Below are 26,176 nucleotides of genomic sequence, written 5' to 3' on the forward strand. Positions count from 1 at the left end.
GGTAGTGGCACCCACCCTGTGGAACGCCCTCCCACCAGATGTCTAAGAGAAAAACAACTACCAGACTTTTAGAAGACATCTGAAGGCAGCCCTGTTTAGGAAAGCTTTTAATGTTTAACAGATTGTTGCATTTTAATATTTAGTTGGAAGCCACCCAGAGTGGCTGGGGAAACCCAGCCAGAGGGGCAGGGTATAAATAATAAATTATTATTATCACACCCCAATGACATTATAGAATAACCTTTGAGAAACTGCTCCTTGCCGAGGGATCCAATCTTCAGGTCATTCTGCAGCTACCATGCTTTCCAAAACCAGGCTGATTACATAACTGGGCACCTCACTGCGGCCCATTCTACCAATGCTAGATGTTGATCACACTGCATGATCAAACAACTTATTTGATTGCACCCAACAAAGAATGTGCACTAGAAGGCTTGGTGGTTCTATCAGTGTTTTGGATTTCCAGCATATATTTCATGGTCTTGGGATCTCTGGGGAGCAATATTGCTTGCTGTTCCAGGCAGAATCCCTGCACCCTGAACATGCTCGCCACAAAACCATAGAGATGAATGGGACTGTGAAGGTCATCTGACCAAACTCCCTGCTCAATGCAGGATCTGCAATGCAGGATGCAACCACAGCAGCCCTGATAGGTGGCTGTCTAGCCTTTCCTTAAATACTTCCAGCCTATCACCTCCTGAAGGAGTTCTGCTCCAGCTTTCAAGCAGTTCCATTGATTCAGAGGAACTAAAATTCCCATACTAGATTCCTGAATGAATATTTTTTAATTCCACCCTCTACTCTTACACGTCCCCCAAATGACTTGCTTTGGAAGTTATTTTTTAATTTTAATTTAATGTTTATTACATTTACTCTGTGTATTTACTAGCACCCAAAGAAAATCACAAATCAAATATCTGCTTCACCAGCCCACAGTGTTGTAATGTGGATATTTTAAGGGACTGACATGTCTTTCTTTATTACAGAATAAAAAAGTAATTTTCCAGTCCTGAAAAGCAGAGGTCAGAGGTGGACGTTATGTTTTGATGATGTGTACTGTCTTAGAAGTTACAGCAATGTTTCTTTCAGCCTTATAATATGGGTTAAAGCAGATGACTAATCTTTTAAACATTTATTCATTACGCAAAAAAAAAAATCACAAAAATAACTTGGAAAAGTAAACTCACAAACATTTGGATGGTGGTATTTGATTATGCAAAACTAAAGCTATCTTAATAATGCATCCTGGCTTTCATCTAGCAAGAGAAGACATACGCAGCCGAGATTTTCCCATTGTTGGTTCTGGAGGAGCTTCTCTGGTGCTCAGGGAAGGTCCATAGTTCAGTAGCAGAGCATCTGCATTGCATATAGACAGTCCCTATTCAATCCCCAGTATCTCCAGTTATGCTGAGACTCCCCTCCATCCTGGAGAGCTGCTGCCAGAGTACTTTAAAAACAACAACAAGCTTCTTAATGAATACCAGTCTGCCTTTGCTCTCTATATGAATACTAGTTCCTAAACATTTTAAATGGGGGTGGGGGCAAGGGCATAATTTTACCATGAAATGGGTGCAAGTCAAGTTGTCAAAAGAAGCAAAACACAAGAATCAGAACAGATATGAGGATATTGTCATCAGGACTGAACTCATCTATGAGCAGGATCATGGCGGGAACTAGAGTAGCATGATCAGGGGCTAGCTAAGCTGTAAGCACAAACGCACACAAGAAAAAGGAGGATTGAGAAGGAGGGAATCTGTAGAAGCAACGAGGGGTGCCCAACTTTGGAAGAGGGTAATTTGGAACAAAAAAACTAACAGGTATGTCTTCTAATCCTCTCTCCGAGTCTCCAAACCACTTTTCTTCCAGCAGGGTTCAAATCAAGGGCAAACAGCATTTGAAACCTCATCAGTGATGGTGATTCTGAAGCATATGGGGATGTGATCTGGGATGGAGAAGCAGGAAGTGGATTTAGACATATGTACTTGCTTGTTGGTTCTCCAGTCCAAAATTATTCTCTTCCAAAATTGCTCCAGGGTGCTTGAATGTGCACATCTGGGTGTAACACATAGTTATCCCCTCAATTTACTAATCTATATGTTCATCTTGTGATCTCCAAAATTTATCTTGCACTACAGTACCTTGTTCAGCTGAGCCTGCAGCTGCCTATGCTGGGTGCAATCTATGTACATCCTCAACAGCTGTTTGACAGCAGACAAATCAACATATGCCTATAAGCTTGATCCTAAAACCTGCACCATCAGTGCACAGGTATGGAAAGAAATCCTCACAAAATATGACTGAAAGTTGGGAAGAATGTGATAATGGTACAAGAGGTAGATCAAGCCTGTGAAAACAGCCACAATTCAGAGTTAATTGTCGTTTTCAATAATCGGATCCTTTTGTTTTGCCCCAGTTATATATATATTAAAAGTAACATACAATGGTTAATGGTTACTTTGAAGAACACTTCTTCTGTGGAACTTGCATTAAGCCTGTGATTAAAAGATCCAAACTAATTACATGTGGTACATAGTTCTAAAGAGCAATGCATACTTTGAAGTTTAAAGTTCTGTCAATAAAATATTCATACAAGTGTTACAAAAAAACAACAACACCAACCCTGTGAAAATGGGTATGAACTGAAAACAATAAGAAAGACAGAGGTGATTCATTTTTTAAAAAAGCAGAGCAGGCAAATGGCATTCCAAGGCTGGGAAATAACTGCAATACACCACATCTGGTACTGTGGACCCCCTGTTTTTCAAAAGCCAAGCCACGGACCCCCTACTTTTGAAAATGGTGATATCTCTGTGGTAGTTTTTGTTATGTGAATGGTGCCACCGTACCCTCCAATATGTTCCAGTGTGAAACCTAGGAACTACTTCACTCCATGATAAAAAGTACTCACCAGGAGCAAAGTTAAAACAAAGAAACAGGAAAACTGAAAGGGCTACTTCTTCTCCCTGAATAAAGTAGATGCTATCATACTAGCTACCTGGTGTACACAGTGCATATATTATTACACCAGGTAGCTAGTAGCCAGACTGATCTCACAGTCACGGAGTTCAGGAATTTGTTTTATTTAACTAAATTTATATACTGCTTGAGTGTAACAAAACCACTAAGCGGTTAACACTACAACTAAAGAGCCGACATTTAACAGTGGGGCAAAAATTGTGGAGTGGCCTTCCAGTCTACATGTCCTTCGTGTCCTTGCTCTTGTGTTTTTGAAAAGTGGATAAATTTAAAGCACAACTGGAAAAAACAGAAAAGTAACATAACTTAATTATGCACTATTGGAGCCCTGTTAGGCGTCTCCTCCTTCACTTGCAAGTTTCTAAATGCAGCTTTGTGCTTGCACTGACTCACGCCCAACAAGGCTGTCGCCAGGCTTTCTATCTAAGGAAGTATGGTTTTCTGCCACCGCAATACCTGCCTGGCAGATTCCTTGTTAGAATGAACACAGCACTTGCGAGAGTTGCAGAGGGTCAGAAGACACGGCAGAGCATTTGCCTGTGTGGCTGTCACACAAAACATCCACCATCCCAGCTGTAGCATTTGCTGTGTGGCACATTCCCAGGCGCCTCTGCACTTGCTCTTCATATTGGGGGGCTCATTATGCTGAAATATGCCTCCCCTCCCCCCCGCAACCTCTCTCCAAGTAATGACATTTACATGCTAAATGTGTATTATCTCACTGCGTAATAAATATAATGGTAGTAGTGACTATGTGGTAAGATGCACTGCAATACAGCTGGGACGGTGTAAATTTCGCTGTGCACTCTGCATTTTCAAGTGACCTGTCCCTTGTGTGGAAAAATGCATCCAAAGCTGCGGCCTGCAAGCCAGAAGGATCCTAGACTCATCATAAAACGTTTCGCAAACAAAGGCTCTAATCATTGACAAGCTGTTGCTTTTACTGCTTCCTACTACAAGTTGTGGGAATCATCTAGACCTAAATCAATTTTTCAAACAAGTGGCCCCATGAGATACCACACACATTCCATTTGAAAGCAATTTATAAAAAGTGCCTCAGCAGCTGAACATAAATCCACTGCACTCTCTGGACATGTCTGCAGTAATGTGCAATAATTTCGTTCCCTTACGGTCATCAGGGGTTATTGTTCATTTATTTTCAAGTGGCTTCCAGAGGCTTTGTTTTTCTCCTCAGTCTTTTGCACCTCTTCCCTGGGAAACGACCTCCCCCCCCCCCAACACATTTTCTGAGGTGTCCATTCAAACCAATATATTTATGAACTCCAGTGAAGCCCCAAGCCAATAAAAAATGTAGGTTCTCATCGGGGGCAGCCTGTTAATGGCCCACATTTATGGCCTGAACTGTGTAAAGTTAAGTCTTTGCTTGTCAGTGGAAGCAATCAATCCTGGCTTGTTAATTAGGAAGGCTTTATGAACTGGGACTTGTCAACCTTTAACATCATTATGTGTGTTCAATAACACCCACCGACTCACCCCCAGTTTGTATACATGATGGGGGTGGGTGGGGGAATACAAAAGGACCCTGTCCAGCAAATGTTGTAAAAGAAACATCATAAGAACAGACCCCATTGGGTCAGACCAGTCACCCATTTACCTCAACTACGTATTCCCCACCAGAGCACAGACAAAGGTGATGGGGACACGAAGATGTATAGCATTAATACTGGGGTCTATTATCTATACTCATGCTCAGAGAATTAGGATACAAGCCCAAAGCTACATCTTCCGGGTTGTTTTTAAGAAAGTTCCACAGTTACCACTATTGTTCCTAATGGCAGAATGGTGAAAGCAGCTATTTGTTTAGCTAATTTTAATACTATTTCCAATGACATGGGAACAGACAAAACAGCACTAACCTATTCAGGAAAAAAAACATTAAACTGCTTCCAATTGCGCTAACCATATTAGTCAACAGGTAACATAGAGCACCATTTCCATTCTTGGCCATGTACTTTCTAGGGGGTTTGGTCATACCACATGATGAATATGAAAATATTGCCTGACATTTGATCTTTGATGGCCCATTCACTTATGCTAATTATCATTAGGAATGGGAAATAAATCCAATTCAGAGAAGTGTTGGCATTCAGAGCTAAAATGCTCAACGGAAGTTGAACTTAATACTGAATCCCTGTTGAAAAAGCACACTGGATGCTGGATATGATCACACTGAGATTCTCAGTTTAGGTGGGGGGAGCTATGTTTATTACCAGAAATGCATGCTTTGTAAGAAAGATCCTAGTTTTATCTAACTAAGGTGCCAGAAGAGATGCCTTGAGCCAATGAGCCATGCTTACTCTTGCATCTCAGCAGGAGAGCCACAAGAGATATCTCCTCTCCAAAGGTGAGGATGAAGCAGAAGGAAGCAGGAAATGAAGTCAACAACTCCAAGAACATCAGTCTAGCATCTGAATGAAGGTTAGCACAGGTTAGCTCAGAAATGACTATCTAGGAAACACGGAGGTTCCTCTCTCTATCTTCTCTTTTCCATGCAGGCACATCAAATGTTTGTGGGGGAAATATGCAAAAATACAGGGTATTCGGGAAATTTGCTTTGCAAAAAAGTGTATAGCAGGCCAAACTGCATAAAGTAAAGTTGCAACTTAGGTGGGAGTTCTGTTCTGGGGATCGTACCTACAGCCCAAATCTTGTATAATCAAAACACATTAGGTTCAATGGCAGGTGGGATTTCTAAAGTCTTTTTCCTGGGCACCTGAACAGTTTCTGCCCTCTTTTAATTTTTTAATATTTTCCCCCAGTGTCATAAAGCTGAATGTGTACAAGTTAACAGTGTATAAGTTATGGGCTTATTGTACAAAACGTGTGTGTGTGTGTGTGTGTGTGTGTGTGTGTGTGTGTAAATTTGGACTAAAATGCTGAATGTTCATAATGAACTTCAGTTTAAAAAACAAAACAAAATCGCAAGCTGATATAGAAATGCAGAGAACTAAACTTGAAATTGGAAAACTGAGAAACCGAAGCTGATTTAGACACCCATCCTTATGTATTGTTAGAGGCATCAACTAACAAACCTCCATATGAGGGCCATGTCCAAAGGAGGGGACATTTGCCTCCTTGCCCCTTGCACCCAGGGACGCGGGTGGCGCTGTGGGTTAAACCACAGAGCCTAGGGCTTGCCGATCAGAAGGTCGGCGGTTCGAATCCCTGCAACGGGGTGAGCTCCCGTTGCTCAGTCTCAGCTCCTGCCAACCTAGCAGTTCGAAAACACGTCAAAGTGCAAGTAGATAAATAGGTACCGCTACAGCGAGAAGGTAAACGGCGTTTCCATGTGCTGCTCTGGTTCGCCAGAAGCGGCTTTGTCATGCCGGCCACATGACCCGGAAGCTGTCTGCGGACAAACGCCGGCTCCCTCGGCCAATAATGCGAGATGAGCGCCACAACCCCAGAGTCGGTCACGACTGGACCTAATGGTCAGGGGTCCCTTTACCTTTACCTTAACCTTACCCTCGCACCCAGGGTGCTTCAGACCACCTGTGATTCTTCCCAAGGAGTGCCTATGTTTCTGACCAACTAATTACTCTTGCAAGCTAAGTAATTCATGTTATCAAATATTAGTTATTGAGGGTGGGCTTTTCATTCTAACAATTTATGGTACAGCCTCCTAAATCACTGCCATGAGGTTTGGTAAGAAGGAAGTTTATATAAAGCTAACAAATTAATTCAACAACTAATTTATTAAACCTAAAATCTAAAAATCTTTAAATGTGCCAGCATGCCTACTTTTTAAAACAGTAAAAAAACAACCATTGTGCCAAACATTTACAATGCCTGTAAGTTTAGGAGGTGAGAGATATATCTTTAATGAGATTAAAAGAAAGTATGAGTTGATCACATTTTAAAAGAATAAAATCATCACTCCTTTCATGTTAATCCCTTAATACTACATATAATTCTATTTTAGTAGTCTGTTTAAGGTAGAATGCAACCCAGAATGAAAAATAAAACAATATTTTAACTTTATTTACAGGCTCACGGCATAGACTAAGGAATTTCCCTCAGTGTTATAACTACATCGATACAGAGAAGCAATATTAAAACCTGCATTGAGTTCTTAAGGATATGGAAAGATTGGTTCATCTATCCAAAAAGGATAATTTAAAATCAAGATAAGAAGTATGTACATGCATGAAATCAGAATCTCCTTGCTTGAAGCAACAAAGAGTTTGGGGGCACTGTGAAGACTTTCTCCCAAACCAACTTTGCCAAATATTTATGCGTGCACAACCTGTGGGGGAAAAAAAACCCTGTTCAAGTTCTTCACAACCTTCCCTCCTTGCGTCTTTCAGTATGCCCATTCAGTTTGCATCCTGTATCCCATGAATGACAACAACAACAAAAATCTGTGAAAGGTTTGTACCAGTATTATTTAAAGGTAAGAACCAGCACAAAGCTAAGCCTAGAAACATATAGGAAGCCAAATACCATAAGTTTGTACACAACCAGAATATTATTTTCCATCTGGTCAGTTTGTGGCAAAAAATCTGGCAGCAGCATTTGGATCAATTTCTGGATGCTCTTCAAGGCTGCCCATGCGAAGAACATTACAGTAATCCAATCTAGAAGCTACTAAAGCTCATAGCCATGTCTGTCTTTTCCAGCAGAACAGCACACGTTAACTGGAGCTAGTAAAAAAACAACAACACCCACCTAGTTACTGCCACAACCTGGGCAACCCAAAAGCAGAAATAAACAGCCCCCCAACTGTAAACCTATATTATGAGAGAGTTCAGCCCAACCTGAACTGAACACTCAAACAGGGCCGGCCCTAAGGCAAGGCTGGGTGGCGCAGGGCGCCAGGGCGCCAGGCTGCCAGGGGGCGTGGTGCGGCTACACCCGCTGCAGCGGCCCTGCGCCCGCCAGACAGTCATGGTGGGAAACGGGGCGGGGAGGGGCGCTGGAGCGATCTTCGCACCACGGCGCCCGATATGCTTAAGACGGCCCTGCACTCAAAACTAGATCACCCTAATCCCACAACCAACTGCATTAAATTCTACTTTGTTCTCCTGCACCTGGTCCCTCGCTGCTATCACAACAACAGTTCAGGGTTTTCACTGGGATTTGGTGAAAATGAGAAATGGAGATGGTGACATTTCAGACCAGATCTTGATTTCATCAAGCAGTTTCGATGTTGAAAAGGACTGCAGCCTTAGACAAGAAATCTTTCCATGCTTGTGTCAAGAGTTCCAAGTGTCAGAATTGGCCCCAGGAGATGAACGAAAAACAGACCAGGCTCTGTGGGACTCAGACCAGATGCTCAATAGTCAGATCAGATTTGGGACCAAGACCCCCTGCAGACTCTATCTGAAGAGCTCCAGGAATGTCGATGGGATGAATAAGCAGCAAGGAAGCAGACATAGGGGGTTTCAGAGTATGTTGGGGGAAAGGGCAAAGAACCTGAAGAGGATAAACTAGGAAAGAAAAAGAAAAAGACAGAACTTGGTCACCTTATTATGGTGTAACACTCTTTTCCATGAAGAGGTAACAAAGGATGAATATAGGGTTGTTTTCTTCCCATTGGCTATCACTATGAATTTCCTGGCACTGCAACTGTTATCTTTTACTCAAAGCTTGCTTAGTGGAAATATTTTAATTTACAGACTTCCATACTTCTATGTGCCTACAAAGTCCTCAAGTACAGAAATCACTTCCTTATTTTGGGGAGCCCCATTCGCCTTCCAAAATTTGACCATCTAGGTTTACTTTTACAGGGAGCAGGTCATTGTTCTGCTGCAATGTGGAGCACTCCTGTTCACAGTTTCAACCAGCCAGCCATCCATGTCCTATTCCAGGATACTTCATTTTACTTCTCCTTGGTTTTCCCCTCCTCCCCCTCCCCCACTAAAGATGCCCAGCATTCTGTGGCCATTGAACACGTTTAATTCTCACTGAGATCTTTTGGAGCTTCCCCCCGCCCTTGGATTTCATTCTTAAATTTAATGGTTGCTGAAAGCCAGATGATTCCTATACATATGGGTGGCCATGTTAAAAAAATAACCTTCATCCCACAAACCTTTCTGATAAAAGCGAAACCTGCAAGAAATTTATGCAGTGTATTCTCACTTTCTAACATCCAATTAAACTCTAAGCAGGGCATTCTATCCCACTCCACGCAGCCACATCCCTCTGGGTTTTCTTTTCCATATTACATGGCTTCCTGTGGCTACTGAGCATGCTCAGTCCTCACTAGGGAGTTTTGCCCCATTAAGGGTTTTTTTAATGGCATTTTGTATACAGTCAAACTTCGGTTTACGACTACCTTGGCAAGCGACCGCTTCGGTGAGCGACCGCCGCGGACCCGAAGTGTTTACATCCGGGGTCCGTGGCATCGGATGCGCAGATACAATCTGCGCAACTCTCACATGCGCAGAGGTGATCTGTGCAGCGCGTTTACGTGCACAAAAGTGCTCTATCGGTGCTTCGCGCATGCGCATGCCTTCGGCGAGCGACCGCCTCCGTTGAACAGATTGCGGTTGCAAACCGAGGTACCACTGTACTTCTAACAATCTTTGCATTCTCCTCAAATCCTTTCTTGAATTTTTCATTGGTGCCATTTTGGCACCATTTCTGTCAGCACTCACCACCTGAGTTTGCTATTAAGAAGGAGAATGCTAAAAATATTTTTTGGATGACTGAAGATTAAAAAAACACACCCTGATTTAAATTTTTGAATAATTGGAGATAAAAATAATGTTGTTGCCAAAAGCCGAAATGGAATTCTGTTAGGTTTCCTGTTCTCGCCCAAGCCTTAGGCTCAACCTCCCACCTTATGAAATTCAACTTCTTCAGACTGCCGTATGGAAAAATCAATATATATATAAATACACATCACCTCAACAAAGGAAGTGAAGGGCATCTGAAATTATTTCCATCTAACTGGAGTTGAGTAAAAGGTAACAGCAGCAATGCCTGGCTGTTTGTAGAAATGGCATTAATGCCCTGATTTATTCACTGATTTGGGAAACCCTCTGCTACTGAAGCAGAATAACTGGCTTCAAAATTGAAGAGATATACTTGAGGGAGAAAGGATTATAGGCAGTCTATTAGACAGGATGCATCAATCCACAGAACCAGGTATAGATGTTCTGGATGGAGCTGCACTCCCTCTGGAAAGAAAAAAAAAACATGTTTGGAGTGGTGTCCTGGACCCAAGATGTTAAGGGCCTTAAAAAAATCCAAATCCAAGAACGGTCATAGTTGGCATACCAGCCATACCTGGTCAAAGGCACTGATAGCCATTGAGTCTACCTGAGCCTCCAAGAACAAATCTGGAGCCAGGTGCACCCTCAAACTCCACATTACCCAAGAATGAGGTATTTGCAACCAGCTCGGAGTTGTTATAAACCACAGAATCCAAGACAAGCATCTTCAGGAGGCATGGACACAAGACCACCAGTTTAAGGCTGCATGAACTGAAATGGGAAGCCTAGGAAGGCAGTGCCATGGACACCTCAGCTAGAACTGCAAAGACAGTGGGAGCCAGCATGATTAATGGTCCAAGATGGTGGGAAGTGTATCCGGGAGGTGGGGAGTACAAGTTCCCTATCCCTATCACAAGTGAGACTGAGGATGCTGCTGGAGGAGAAATGGGATGCAAATATGATGATTACCTATGTGATAGCTAAACCAATGGGAAATGAGGCAGGCAGTTGTTTCGCAGGACACCTGCCTGATATTCATCTGCATATTTCCTGCAGAGATGAAAGGTGACCTGTCTTTCCCCTCTTGCCTAGTCTGTTTTATAGCAGTAGCCAAGTATACCCCCCCCCACTTAATAGGCCAGCTGATTGCTTGCCTTGCTTCCGCACTCCTGGTTGGAGACTAAAACTAGAATGGTCCTCCTCTGAAGCCACTCAATAGCTCTGCCTCCTCTTCCAGCATGGCAGTGCCTCTTATCTCCAAATACCTCACATGCCAGAACTCATACAGATTATAGTCTCGGTAACATGGGTATGTGGGAGACTCTGCAATTAAAAGGGCTCCGTTGTGGGCTTGGAATACTCTTGTTAAAGAATAAACTTTGTCATGGTTACCATCCTTGCATGAGAGCTGCTTTGTTGGCAAGCCTGCCTCCTTTTTATTATTTCTAAACAGTTACAGTACATCAAAATGGGAAATAAGTAATGAGATAATTGGAACCCGACTATTTAATATAGGCTACAAGGAAGCACATGTGAAAACCAAAAGTTCCAGCAACCTTCCTCCCTTGTACAGGCAGGCAGCCTCCTTCTCAAGCGCTTGCAAATGTGGCTTCTGAAGAATACATCTGATTAATGTCACCAGTCCATGAATGGAGTTAATGCCTCAAGGTGAAGGGGGGGGAATCCAAGGCTTCTGTAAAATTGGCTCCAGTAGAGCAAGTGCTACCACATTAATGCTAGATGGATAAATTATAGCAGGACAGCTGGGCTTCAGTAAGTGATCCCCATAACCCTGCACTTCTTTCACACTTAAATGTACTTCCCCAGAGAGATCCAGCCATTTAAAGGCTGCTCACTGACTGAAAGGCAATTATGTCCAGAACTGGCCCATACATTTTCATGTTTACCAGGAAGCCCTTAAGTCACCCAAAGAACGAGATTGCTCATGGACGTGTTAATGGAACAGAGTGTGTTTCAAGTCTCTGACTTAAGAATGGATGCCATCTGGATCAGTAACAGCCAACAACTTGTATCCAACGTATGGACACTAAATCTTGGCGCAGTAAAGTCAAAGCATTTTAGTCCGGCTTCTGCTGAGCAAAGGTCAACCCACCAAAGCTGTGGGCTTTGCAGAAGGCGTACTGTGGGCATGTAAAAATAGAACAATATGGGGTTGCGGGGCAGAGAATGCTAGTATAGATAGGAACAGGGAAAAGAAGGGTCATTGGCCATTATGTTAATAAGCCCAAGACCCCGTTTACTAGGATTCTCAATCGCTCAGGATGATTAGCATGGTGAGGTGCAAAATTTACTCTGGAGCAGAGATACAATTCACAGGTGACTTGCCATGGACATCCAAGTAATTGCACCAAATGGCTACAAAGCCAGTAGCAGTCCCTGTACTGGGACCTCTGCTCTCCTTAACTTGGTCTGCAGGTTTTCTCATCACAGCAGGGCCGTCTTAAGCCCATCCAGCGCCCTGGCGCTCGGTCCCTCCAGCGCCCCCCTCCAGAGCCTCTCCAAGGGCTCGGGAGTGCCAAGCGGACCGCGGCAGCAGCGGGAGGCCACCTCCGAGGACTCCGTGCTGCCCCTCCTTCTCGTTTCCCCAGTGCTGGGTTCTGCTCAGTCAAGCTTCACCACCAGCGCTGAGCGGAACCCAGCACTGGGGAAACGAGAAGGAGGTGCAGTCCTCGGAGAAGGAGAGAGACGCAGCGTAGCCTCTCAGCTAGTGGAGCGCAGTCCTGGCCAGATCGCCGGAACCCTGCACTCACTTGGCACCCTTCCAGCGCCCAGCGCCGTAGTTCTCAGCGCCACTAGCCTCTATGGCTAGGACGGGCCTGCATCACAGAAACATACCAGACTCTGTAAGCTCTGTAAGAGGTTGTTTTCCAAAGTCTGGTTATCACTTGCTTGGCTGCCATAGCACTAAATCTCTCCTCAGGCAATTTTGATCAGGGTTTCCATTTGGGCAGAGAGCCTACGCAGATACGTTGTAGGAGGAGGAGGAGCTGCGTGGCTTCATCAGTGGTGAAAGATACAAGTCCCCACCCCACCCCTCTACCCATGCTTCCCTCTCCAGGGGGTAATGACTACAAAAGACCTATCATGCCGTTGTATCAACTGCTGTTCGGAGTGCAGGCTTAGCTGCAGTCCAGGCTTAGCTACACCCTGGATCCTGCTCTAACCTTTTAATGCTGGGACTGGCAGGACAGCAATGCCTGTGCACCTTGGTTCCTCTCTGTTTTCTAGCCCCCAAGCCACTGACCCACAAAGGCCAAAAGACAGAAAGAAAGGGGTGGCTAAGGAGCGTGTCTGAAACCCTCGTGTCTGAAACCCTGAAGGGTCACTGCAGCCATTGCAGTCAATACCGAGCAACATGGACGGGTGGTCTGAATCTGTATAAGGAAACAAGAGCGTAGAGTGGAACTAGCTATGGAAGATGCCTGAAATAATGCTGTGAAAGCACAGGTGGGTAGGGAGCAGTTTGCACTTATACTGTTCCCCTGGAACGTATAGCTTCTTGCCCCAAGTGAGCAAACAGGTGGCACAGCTGTATTAAAATGAATTTAGCTTTCAGAAACATTTTTTCCTCCTGTATTCTAATTAAGCTGCTGTACTATTCCAAGCTCTGGCTGTCACAGACATTCCTGGGAATGGGAATTTATAGTTAAATTAAACAGCCTTGTGTTTTTCCACCTATCTCCCTATTGCCAAAACCGAAGGGGGGGGGGGGAATCCTTGCAGAGATGTATCTTTGGTCTCCCTCCTCCTCCACACTTTGGTTCTTCCTCCCTTACAGGAGTCATGCCGAATGACTACAATCTAAAATCACAGTGGAAATCTAATTAGGGGTGGGGAAAAAATACCTTTCATCTAATAAAGTCCTCACATGTTGCAGCATATCACTCACAAGCCAGTTCCCATACTATCGCATGACTAGATAGGTATCTGAAAGCAGACGTCCGCCCTACTTCTCCGATAAGAGATTTGCTGCCGCAATCTTCTTTTCTTTTTTAAGGGGTTGGGTGGGGAGGACACTCCAGAGCACAGGCAGCAAACTTCTGCAAGAATTCATCGTGGTGGCTGCGCAGCTCATGTTCAGTTTGCACAGGTAGAAGTATGGCCCTTATTCAAAGGCAAATAAGCAGGTGAGACAGATGAGTAGGAGTAAAGAAAACAGCTTGGAGGAAGAGCGCTGCACTGCTCTCCAGTCTGCTGGGAGTTTTCTTTCCACTAACACACACCTAGTCCTAGTCCTCTGGGTAGGAACGGAACGGGTGGGGAAGGAAACACTGACAAACTGGCAGCATATTAATTGTATTTTAATCAATGTGCAACTTCTGTTTGATGAAGTTAAGGAGGCGCTGGAGAAGAGAAACAGCCAACTACACCCCAAGGCAAAAGCAAGCATGCACAGCCAATCTGACTTCAGCTATGCCGAACGTGCTGAATGATTTATTGAAGCCATCGGGGCCAGATTCTGTAGGTTGCACAACATGTCTGTGCCATGTGCAAAGCTGCCAATTAAAAAAGGGTTACAGGGTGCTTCTTCTTTAGCTTGTGCCAGCTATCACCCAGGGGTGACCCTCCTAAAGGCAAAACAATTGGAATAATCTGAAACAAATCAGATTTCAAGAAATCTCACACCGCTGCAGAATATGGAATATAAAACTAGCTGCCTTGTATTGACTTAGTCCATCTACTCCCATCAACATGAGTTCACCAAGGTGTTTTGCCACGGAACTACTTCCTCAGTTCTTTTCACTGGGGTTTTTCAGATCCTGAACCTGCAAAGCACTGAATTAGGCACACTCAATGACTAAAAGTGTGCATCACTTCTAGACCCACTGCTTCCTAGTAAAATATTAGTGCACAGCATGTTCATCTAAGTTTAAGATCATCGTACATGGGACATACTACAACCGAGTCTGAGCTTGGTCATTTATTCTCTTAACAGTGCAATCCTATCTGCATCTACTCAAAAGTAAGTGTTGCTGAGTTGTAAAGAATACGACTGAAGTCTACATCCTGTTTGTGCTTGGTGTTTTCTTGACTTTAAAAGCATTTTACCACCCATGCAATTACTGTATACACACTTTTTGAGCTTTCTGCAAAATTTTAAAAGGGAGCAAATTTTAAATGTATGTTTGATATAAGTAGGCATCTCAACTGTGGTGTAAACCAGGCAACCTGTCCTCAATCCTTTGGAGAGGTGTTTCACACACCACCTCAACTAATGTGCATAGCAGACTTGAAACAACTTGCCAACAAAAGGAATTTGGCCCTACCAAATTTTAATCTAGGGTTTGTAACAAATTCACTCACAGTTTCACTCATAAGGAAGAGCGCAAAACTGTTTTCATGTTATAAGACATGAATACATTCCACCCTGTGATGCTACACAGTATCTCTCTTTTGAGTTTCATATGTTAACATATGTGCATAATTTTATATACACATCATGCATAGCTATGCCAGTTCTTTCTGCTGGATGGTTCCAATTTTTTTATGGCACCTGACCACTTGGAAGCATGCCAGTTTGTATAGCAACACACACTCCTGGAGAACTGAATCATCCCTAATACAGAGGCTTGTGTAGAACCAAATCTAAAATTAGCAAGTACTATATGAGGGTTGGTCAACTATTAAGTTTGTTCTGCTTTATAGAAAGCAAATGATTCCAGTATATTCTGTATTTTTAAAAAGCAAATGTTTTACCATCATAAGCAACTATTGACATGTATGGGACTTGACAAACCTTTGTTGTTGTACACAATTCCATGGAGTACCAACTGACTGATGGGGTGGGGGCAGGAAGAGGAGAGGAGAGGAGAGGAGAGGAGACAGGCCAACTGGCAAATATTCAAATACCGTTTATGCCAGGAAAAGCCAAGCCTGAATTCCTAAACCAACCAATAACTTGAACCACCTAATTCAGTTCTTTATCTACCAAGTGATGTCTGCTCTAAACAGAAAACTCAAATTATGCCCCAAATGTTCAAGTAATGCTTTTGCTACCAGAATCTGAGTCCCACTTCATTTAATACCGTATAATGCTGTTATATTATCATGTGCATTGATACAAAGTTAAAAACTTACAACACAAGCACACGTGACGCATTTGGTCCCTTCAGGCTGAAATTCCTCACCTTCATGGTAATGTCTACCTTCAAATGTACAACCTGGGTGGAAAAAAAGAGAGAATAAGTTTGGCTCATATCTGTATAAGATCTCTCTTGCAGTTGAGCTGCATTATAAATGCAGTGTGTGAAAAGTACTAGTAGCCCAAACTGTTTGCAAATAGTAGTTTTGGATAAAATCATTATCTAAAATAACATGAGCACGTATGGGAATTCCTCTTAATTGCCTTTTCATTTCCAAGCCTTTAGGGCACACCACATTATCATTTTAAATCTTATCTTCATAACCACAGAGGTCGAGGAACTTAATTAAAATGCATTAAGTATGGAGTTCATAGTAATGTGTTGTACATCTTAGGAATTCAGATTTTAACAAACATGAAAAGAAAAATTGAACTCTGTAATCCTAACTGAGTACCACAATTATGTATTGATTATATCATGCGGAAACCAAACAGCCATCGTGAATACTGAAAAAGAAATCAATGTGATACTCTAGAGATGAGGAAGTGAGGTAGAGATTATTCATGGACAAGAAAAATATACATTAATGCCTGCTTTGCTTCTGCATATGAACCAATGTTTTATAGCAACAAGGATGGGGGAAAGTATGGTGCCAGGAAAGGGGCAAACACAGAGCTAGGCAGTGCCAGCTCCATGTTTAGTGGGGGGCTTGGGAACAATGTTCTGAGTGGACCCTTCCCTCCATGAGTGGGCTTCCCTCCTCATTGCCAGTGTCAGCTGTCTATTCACTTGTCCTCTTCCTATGAGTGCAACCCATAAAACCACCCTCAAGGCAAGAGGAGGGGTGTGTGAATTGTCAGCTATGGAGGGGAGGCCTCACTGAGAACATCAATTATGGCACAACTGCTTTGGCGACCTGTTAGGTTTCTGGGCTCAGTTCAAAGTGCTGGTTCTGACCCACAGAGTCTTATGCGGCTCAGGACCACAACACCTCAAGGACCGCCACTCCCCACGTGAACTGACCTGGACCCTGCAATCACCACCCAAGGCCCTTCTCCACGTGACCCCTGCGTGAGAGGGCTAGAGGATGGCTCCAAACTTGTGGAATGCTCTCCCCAAGGAAGCTCACCTGGCACCATCTTTATCTATATTTAAGCATGAGGCAAAAGGTTTCCTTTTTTCCTGAAGCTTTTGGCCCTTTGTGATCTCTTTTCAGTGAGGCAGGATCTGTAGACATATCTTTTATCTGTACAGATTGTGAGGAGATGGATAGGTTTTGATTCTGTTTATTGCAATTGGTTTAATTTTTCTATAGTCATGAAACAGTAACTGCATAAATTAGCAGCAGTACACCACAGTGAGCCAACTGCAAGGTTGTGGGCTTTGGCAGATGCCCAACAGTGCCAACCCTCGGAGCTAACTGAGGCCCCAGAAGGAAGGCTTCTCACAGGCAGCCAGAGACCACAACCCTTAGCTAGATGAACCAGGGCTCTGGGTTCTGAGCCTCGTATTCCACCTTAAAAACTGACCCAGAGAAGGTAATGCATTTTAGATTTGTATAGCACTGTCTCTTTGAAACCTTACCTGGACATGTGGGGCAGCACATTCCTGGCTGCTCTGAAGGGTTTTTGCAATGAACAATGCAGTGAATCTCAGATTCTGTTATCACTCCTTCCTGTCAAGAGCACAACAAACCAACGATTATTTACAATCCAAAAATTAAAGTAAAGCACGGAGTACACATGGAAGGGAGGTACAGAAATAAATAACATATTATATAAGCAATTTGCACAATTGACATAATGATAAAAAATTAAGATAATGATCAGAATCTTAAGGCATTTTTAACATACAGAATTTAAATCAGATTTTGTACTTCACATCTCTGTAAAGTAGCTACACTTTTTGTACTTCACATCTCTGTAATGTAGCTACACTTTCCTATATGATAACATTCATACATACTCATACTGTAAATAGGAGAGAGGTGCTCTTTAACATCGCTAAAGAGCACAGTGGCCTGGTGACACTTTGTCACATCAACTTATGCTGGATTTTTGCATTTTCAAAAAATAACACTGTTGTTTGATGACAAAGGGGTAGAGCTATGACCGAGATGGGAGGCACTCAATGATGTTTATTTATTTTTATTTACAAAGCTCATTAAATGTGGACCACTGGGAAAGGACTGGAATTGGCATTTGCTGTGGTTGTCCTTGTCTCTCTGTACAATGGTCCAAACTGAGATTAATCCAAAAGTAAAATAGTACTTGAGTCTTCCTAACTCCACTTGCTAGATTCAGCTATGATGTAGGAAACCAAGAAACCTTCTTGAGAGGAAAAAACCAACGCCACTCTTCTCAAAAGCCTTTAAGACACGGGAAATGTTAAAATAACGCTTTGATTGCAACAGGCCTGATAAAGACATTCCTCCCACCCTACTTCCTTGGAGGAAAGGGGCTTATGAAAAGAGATAAAAGGTTCTCCTTCTGTGGAATGGAAGCCTCTTATCTCTGATGCTTCTGCAGATAGGGGTCTAGTAAATGATCACTTCCTGCACTCCTTGCTCCAGAAGTCAAAATCTTGGTAAATAAAATGACAGGATCTCTGTGCACAGGTTGCTCTTTTCTGATGGATCTATCTGCATTCCTAAGCACAGAGAAAGAGAAGTATTTTTTAAAAAACAAATTCCAAATCTTAGTGCTTTAAATGGAAGCAGAATAACCCATTTCTGCATTTGGACCCTGAAAATGACAAGTATACTCAGGCAAGAACTACACACCCCAAGAGCAACCTTGCATTTCATGTAAACCACAAGTGTGCTTTAATTCCTCCCTCTCCCCATAGAATGCCTGGGACAACTTATTCATATCCTGATGTCACAGTGTTGTGGGTTTTCTTGTCCACAAGTGGCAGCCTATGATTACATGGGGAGACAGGGAAAGGCCCAACTCAGTGCGATCAGGATATGGGCATGTTACCACAGGCATGGCAGACAGGGGATGAAATGCACAGTTGTCTTTTGTGGCCACAGCCACACGTCTCATGTGACATGAGCTCCTGACCTCAAGATCTAGCCCCCTTTTTAAAAAAGGTTGAAAAATGGATATTTGATACCTTGTTCTCCAATATAAAAATTCTCAGAGCGGCTCCCAGTATGAAATCAAATCAACAACAACAGAGTTAAACACATTTTTAACCAAACAAAAGAGCAGGAACATGGCCAGAAAAAGGCAGAGTTTAAAATTAAAGAAATAAAAGGCCTGGGAGAATAAAGGGGGGCAGGGCTCAACCCTTCTTCAATTGACAAAACAGGAGACTCAGTGCTTGCCCCTGGTGAAAGGGAGCCCAAGGCACCACCACAGAAAAGGCATATCCCCAGTCGCCATTTTCCAATAGCAGTGGAACTTAATGCATGGGCAGGCTCACATGAAAGAATGCAGTCCCTGAGTCGAAACAGTCCTCCAAACCTGCTCTGCATACAGTGAGTTCCTGTAATGAAAGCAGGATGCTGCCAGAGCACGGATAGCCACACAACTCATTCACACACATTCAGGCTGTCTCTATCCAGAAGCGGTCACAGCTGGCACACTAGCCTTAGCTGGAGAAGCATGCTTCGTGCCAGAATGGCACTTGGACCTCCAAAGACAAGGCCAGTTCCAAGAAGAAACGTCTCCCTCCAGACTGCTAAACTGATCCTTTAGGGCAAATGCAACCCCACCTAGAACAGCCTGAACAACCCACCATCCAGGACACTCACGCAACCCCACCCTCTGCCTTGTCCAGACTGAGCTTCAGTTTGTTGGCCTCTGATACGCACTTTGGATCCTACCTAAATCTAATGAAGCCTGGGAGCCTGGCATGCATTTCACTGTTCTGTATCCACCAAATGTACGTCCAAATAAAGCCCAAGTACTAAAGATATACTGTTTGGCTTCTGCTACACACAACATAGACGGAATTTGGGATAAGTAACATTTAGACATACCGTGTTATAATTTGGGGGTAGAAAAGCCTAAGGCTAGTTTCATATTTAATATAAACATTTCAGACTTTCAGAACCCCACTCCTTTAACATCTTGAATCCATTGCTCTGTCTAAAAGTGCTTTCACAGAAGGCCCTGAATCTTTCCTTGGGGAGATCTTCATTTTCTTGCTATTTTCATAGGCAAATGTCCGAGCAATCGACTATATACAGCAATGCCCATATACCAATGGTGCCTTCCATTATTTACTTACCTCCAGATTCTTCATTTAATTCCCAACCCATTATAATTTCACTTTATGAATCAACACAATCTTTCCCTTTCTTGAGATTTAGAAACTTAGGCTTTTAAATAATAATAATAATAATAATAATAATAATCCATGTGTTCTATTCCTTACCTGACACTGATTCATGATACATGGTTTGTCCGAGACCTGCCATGACTGTGAGCTGTTATATGATTTTCCTTCAAAACTGCAACCTAGAAGGAAAATGAAAAATTAAATGAGTAGAGCAGTTCTTTTTATTTTACTAATCCACACCCACCCACTAAAAACCACCACATTCTTTCAAGGGCTGTCTAATTTCTACAGTTCTGGAGGTATAGCATTCCATGGAAATTCTGTTATCGGAGGCACAATTTGCATTCTAAAAAATGTTACCACTTACAAAATAAAGCAAGTTTCTCATCCTCATGGTTCAGAAAATACAACTGAAAACATGCAGGCTAGCTTATAGCTAACCATAACAAAGAGAGAGAGAAAGGGATGGGTGCCAGTGGTGGTTTGGATGAGCTATAGTAATTACCTTTTTTTAGGTATTAGATGAGGAGACTAAAGGGGAAAGTGGAGTAGTATTTTTGTAATGTGCTCTTACTAAAATAAAAGGCATTGCCCATGAAAACAGCAAAAACATTTTTGTGCATTTTTCCAAGCCTCATATTCTGTCTCTCAGTCCTGTTCTCTGTTCAAGAGAGTTGCAATTGCAGAGAAGTACTGTCTTAATGCAGAACTCTTCAGAAAACTGCCGGAATGGTAAATGTCTTCCACTTTGGCAAGTTTATTCAGCCAGGTAGAATTCCACCTGCTACATGACTGAGCACAGAGCATATTTGGCACAGAAAGTAGCAATTACTGAATTCCTCACATTCAGAGATATCTGTGAAGGCCTTGCTTTCCATCCTGCTCATTACACCATAATCAAGCATTAAGACCATTCATACTATTTATCCTCCAGATGGAGAAGAAACCTTCTGGATTAAATCAAAGGGCGGGGGAACCACGGGCTTCATTCCAATATACTCCTAAAGCTCCGCACAGAAGGCCAAACCACTTTCATTTCAAGTGCACTTTGTCAATTTGTACCGGCTATGCATTTACTTCTAACCTTCAGACTATTGCATTGTACTTTATTAAGGCAAAAGAAAAAAAACATGAAGCTCAAACACTTATTTTGTTTTTACTGAGATACCGGTAGTAGATTCACATTAATTTATTTCATTTATTTTACTTATTTATGATATGTGTATGCCACTCAATACATAAAGTTCTCTGAACAGCTAACAGTCAACCCACTTGGGCATTTTAAAAAAACACAATCGGTTCTTTTTTTAAAAAAAATCAGATTCTGTAGGGAGAACCGTTTTCCTGCCTCGTATTGCCACCTTCTTTCATCATTAAAAAAGGAGTGTTCACCAACTTCCGAGGAAGTCCGTTCCACTATCCAACAACCCTTACTATCAGAAAGTAAACGTCAGGGCTCCTATATAAGCATCTTCCAAAGGCAACTATTATTACATTTTAGCATAGATGTCTCTAAATAATGATACTGAAGAAACAGCGAAACATGCCCATCACTCCTTGTAGTGTGGAATCTGCCATGTTTCTAATATTGCTACATAAATTAATGAGACTTACTTGCCCACTTTGGCCTATGAAACACATTGATGCACCAGGTTGCTAAATAAGCTGCTCACTCTTTCCCTAAAGACTTCATTCAAAACAGTCATTTCAAAACTAATAATTCACCAGGCATTTTTGCTTATTTTATGTTAGCAGGAATTTTATAAGCAGGTCGTTTCCTATACTCCCAAGAGGGAAAAATTATGGTAACATACTGTATATTGGCCCCATAATCCCCTTTTCCTACGGTGGATTTTTCTAATTCTTTTTCTTTTACTCCCTACTCCTTTTTTAAAGTTTCTCTTGGCATGAAAAATAAACATCAGGAGGAAGAAAAATTTTCAAGGACATGTTATATTTAATTCTTGATAAATTGTTCCTCAGAGGAAAGTCCAGACAAACTAGTGCAGAAATATAAAAACATCCCAACAGTGCCCCTTTAAAAAAAAGCATCTGTATTTCATAAACATTAACATGTAGACCAAGTTAAAAGAACGGCAAATTCTATACACGGAGGATAGTAAATGCATTGTTGCATATTTTTGTAACATATTAAAATCAAAGGCATTGCCTGGCCAAGCCCCAAAATGTTCTTAAATTATTTTACTGATGCAAAACTTGCAATAACCTAACATTAATAGGACTAGCACAGACATAACCCTTAACAGACTGAAAGGAGACTACCCCCAACCTCCCACTGTACTGTTTAACATGGTTCATCATAATGTCCGCATTGATATTAACTAAGATTCCCACATAAACCAACCGGAATTTGAAGCTGGTTACAAATTGCAGGGTAGCAGTCCTTTGTGGCCAGCACTGAAAAATCATGGTTAAGGATGGATCGTGAAGAAATCTTTACATGTAAGCATTGGACAAGAGGAACCTGCACACATTAAGGCTGCAATGTGTGTTGCAGTCCAGCAATATCTGGAGGACCATATTTCCCACCTTTGACTTGTGCAAAGCGCAGGATAGGTGTGTGTGTGTGTGTGTGTGTGTGTGTGTGTGTGTGTGTTATACTCAGCCAAACTGGGAGCACAGGAGAACTGCAATATTTGCACTACCTGAACAAAAACTGGACTCCCTAGACATTTGCTTTAAGTCTGTGAGTGAATGCCTCGCCATTCAAGGAGTTCTTACTAGTCAACCACACCATGCTGAAGCGGACATAAAGTTCCATGCCGGACAAAAACTTTAGTGAAAGGGGAAATAGATACTGCTGTGCCGCTTCCTCTATAAAAACGCAAACTTCTGTTTTGTTTTGTTTTTAGGAACAACATTATTTATTAACTTGTAAAGATAAAAGCAACTGTGCTCAAGGATTAATCTTTCAAGTTGGCTTCTCTGATTATCTCAGCTAACAATCTAGTACTCATCTCAGTTAGTTCCCAAAGCTGGGAGATGGGGGTGCGGAGAATTGGGGTGCAAGGTGCTTAAAAAGCCCCCCTCAATCTTTTAGATGGAGTTGGCATATATTGGAGTTGCATGATGTCTTAATCTGCAACCCCTCCAATGGCACTTGGAATTGGTACTGAAGCCTGCTCATTGGAGGGGGGGAAACTGGGTTTTTGTCAACTGTGCATGCATTGAATGGATGGTAAATCACCACCACCAGCAAAAAAACAATATACGTGCATGACAGAAATAGAGAACTAATGGCATTTGAAAAGAAGGAGGAGTACACGGCTATGCAGAACTGTGGAAAGTTACCCAAACTTCGTATAGACTAGATACACCTCTTTCCAAAATACAGTAAAGTTAAATGCCAGCTTCTCTCACAGCAGTTAACTATTAAAAGAGGAAGATTCACCTGCCCTTACCAGAACCCACCTCCTGCGTTGCCACATGGCCTGCTCATTCTGTCACTAAAGCAGTGACTGAATACTGGTATAAGCCACACCTGCAGGACAATATGGAATAAAAGAAGAAGAATGTGAACATACCCATAAAGCATAAAGTATTTATTTACTGCATTTATGGGTATGTTCACATTCTTCTTCTTTTATTCTTTGGCGATCACTCGTAGCCGAGTAAGTTGGTCTTCCATGAACACGGTCTTAACAGTGAGCCCGTAAGTGACTGTGGAGTCCAATTCTGGATCCACACGTCCTTCCACAGTGGGGACATAGGTTTCAGGGCGGGAGTTGTTCCATCACAGCATCCGGTATGTTCCCACTGCTAATTTTTGGCACTGCATTCACATGGCATTAGTCACAATCCATATCGATCCTGCAGTTTCTTGACAAAAACTGCTGTTGGGTGCGGGGTTTTTTCCTCAAACCAGCTTCAATCTGATCATAGACAACTGGAAGCAGAATAAGTCGTAATGTGAACATAGTCTAACAGTCAGCAGCAGCAGCAGCAGCAGCAGCAGGTGAGCATGCAAGTGCAGGTGACAGGTGTTCCATGGGGGTTGCGGGGGGGGGGGGATATAAGTTCATGTGCATCCGCTGTAAACATCACTGCCCTCTCTCTGATGCAAACAGCTCTGTGCAAATGTGGCTTGAAATGCAGAAAGGCAATGTGAATTTACCCTAACTTTCTCCATATAGAGAAAGTGTGTCTTTAGAAATTATCAAACTCCATTCAAAGGCAAATCTCACATTAATCAAAACTTATGAGCTGTTTTTTATTTCAGGGCCCTGCCACATACCTTTTGAAGGTATATTCACGCTATAAACATGCTGATTTTGTATCAGTTTAGCTGTTGCTAAAGAATCCAGGAGGTTGTGGTTTAGTGAATTTGCCGACAATCCCTTGTGGGAAGTCCCTGGGCCACCTCTGGGAAGAGGAAACAACTAGTAAAATGCTATCGCACAGTAAGTGAAAGGAAACGGTTGTGATCCTAAACTATCACTTGACACCATGGTGGTTGCCCTTGGACAGACTAGGCATTCTTATTTGTGGGGATCCTGCCAAAGAAGGCATTGGATTAGATAACCGGAGACCACTTCCAAAGTCATCCTTCTACAGTTCTAGGGTGTGATCTTTGCCCTGCACTCATATTGACATCAATGGGAGGTGTGCATTGGGAACAAGAACAGAGTATGGCTCACAGTTATCATAAACGTACCTTATCCATCTCCAATCCACTAATAACAAACACTTATTAGGAAAGCAAATACATATTGTTATAGATGGAGACAGACCCAAATTAAAATGACATATCTCCGTCCAACTAAATAAGGAAAGACTGCCAAATCCATTTCTATAACAATCCGTGATCTCATATGTTTTGATTAAATATATTGAATAAATGAGAGAAGGGAAAAGGCATGTTTTGCCCCACTGCTACAACTGTAGAAGAAACGGGGCAAAAATTCATGATTTAACTCTTTCTTTAGAGGTCTTTAGAGGTCTGCACAAATATTGTTTTCCTGTTAGGAAAGCAATTCAATACTAAGGGCTTAGTTAGTTGCACTCAGTTCCTGCTGAAACCTTTGGGACTTAATATCAGTCATTACTAACTTTTCACATTGAATTCAATGGGGCCTAAGAGCAGTTTAGTCTGGATGCAACCCCATGAGGCCTGTATTTCTAAAAAGGAGGTCTGGTTTGACCTATGACTCCCTGGAAATCATGTGCCGCAACTAGAAGCCTTTTCCAGACATCTCAATGTGTCTGGGCTGGTTGTGGTTGCTCCATCACCAAGAACATTTCACTCTCCACATGCTTAAGCAACTCTTTCAGAATGGTTACTTCACATACTCTTGCACAAGGGATAAGCCTTGTATTGAAAACAGGTTTCAGGGGTAATCTTGGTTAAGTGAGTCCTTGCTACAATACAGTATGACAACAGAATGCATTACCTAATGGGCGTCTGCGCATCTACCCATGTGTCAAAGTCATGCTAAAGAAGGTATTCAAAGAGGAACCTAAGGAAGACCAGGTGATGTCTAAGGCCACTAACAAAGCTGCAACTTTTGCTTTCGCCAGCCATAGTGAAAAAATCTACAGATATGTCAAATCCCTACTATTGGCAATAGCACTGTCTGTATAGTTCAGCATCTAGAACATAGCTGATTTAGATTAGTTTGTAAATGTAGTTGCCTTCCTCAGTGACTGGCTGAACGCATGACTGCTTACACAAAGCCCGCCACACTGTAATTGCTGAAGGTATGTGAGGTGCTCCAAAACCACATGAATTCCTCTGTCTTGTAGCTAAATTCCCTTCCCAGCCTTGATACTCTGGCTGTAATTATGAGACATCCTTGGCAGTTTTAATCAGTTACCCCAAAGGCAAAGAATGAAACCAAAGAATGAAATCTAAGCCTGATCTAAGGCTCTCCAGTGGTTGCTTACTACAGCTCCCAGCAGCCTCAGTCAGTGTGCCCAATGACCAAGGATGGTGGGAGTTGTTGTTCAGCAACATCCAGAAGGCCACCCCTCTTGTAAAGCCACCACCTCTACACTGAAGAATGGGAACAGATAGCTACATGTTTCTGCATGGAAACACCCAGAACTGGCAAAATCCATAATATAATTGAGTCACTGATGGATTATACCAACCTGTTTTGGATTGCA

The 26,176-nt window shown here is 42.6% G+C and overlaps 1 protein-coding gene across 3 annotated transcripts in view; it reads right to left on the bottom strand.

The window, feature by feature from the left end:
* BMPER (BMP binding endothelial regulator) overlaps positions 1–26,176 on the bottom strand; it is a 157,882-nt gene that overhangs the window by 96,736 nt on the left and 34,970 nt on the right. For 2 of the 3 annotated variants that reach the window (XM_060280577.1, XM_035128736.2), the window contains 3 exons: positions 20,147–20,229; positions 17,345–17,435; positions 15,756–15,838 (listed from right to left, as the gene is read on the bottom strand). In XM_060280577.1, the coding sequence (XP_060136560.1) occupies positions 15,756–15,838; positions 17,345–17,435; positions 20,147–20,161 (189 nt within the window). In that variant the 5' untranslated portion in view covers positions 20,162–20,229. The remainder of the gene's footprint in view (positions 1–15,755; positions 15,839–17,344; positions 17,436–20,146; positions 20,230–26,176) is intronic. The other variant, XM_035128737.2, reaches the window with a different exon arrangement.

The sequence above is a fragment of the Zootoca vivipara genome, chromosome 12 (assembly GCF_963506605.1).
Source record: "Zootoca vivipara chromosome 12, rZooViv1.1, whole genome shotgun sequence".
Taxonomy (NCBI): Eukaryota; Metazoa; Chordata; class Lepidosauria; order Squamata; family Lacertidae; genus Zootoca; species Zootoca vivipara.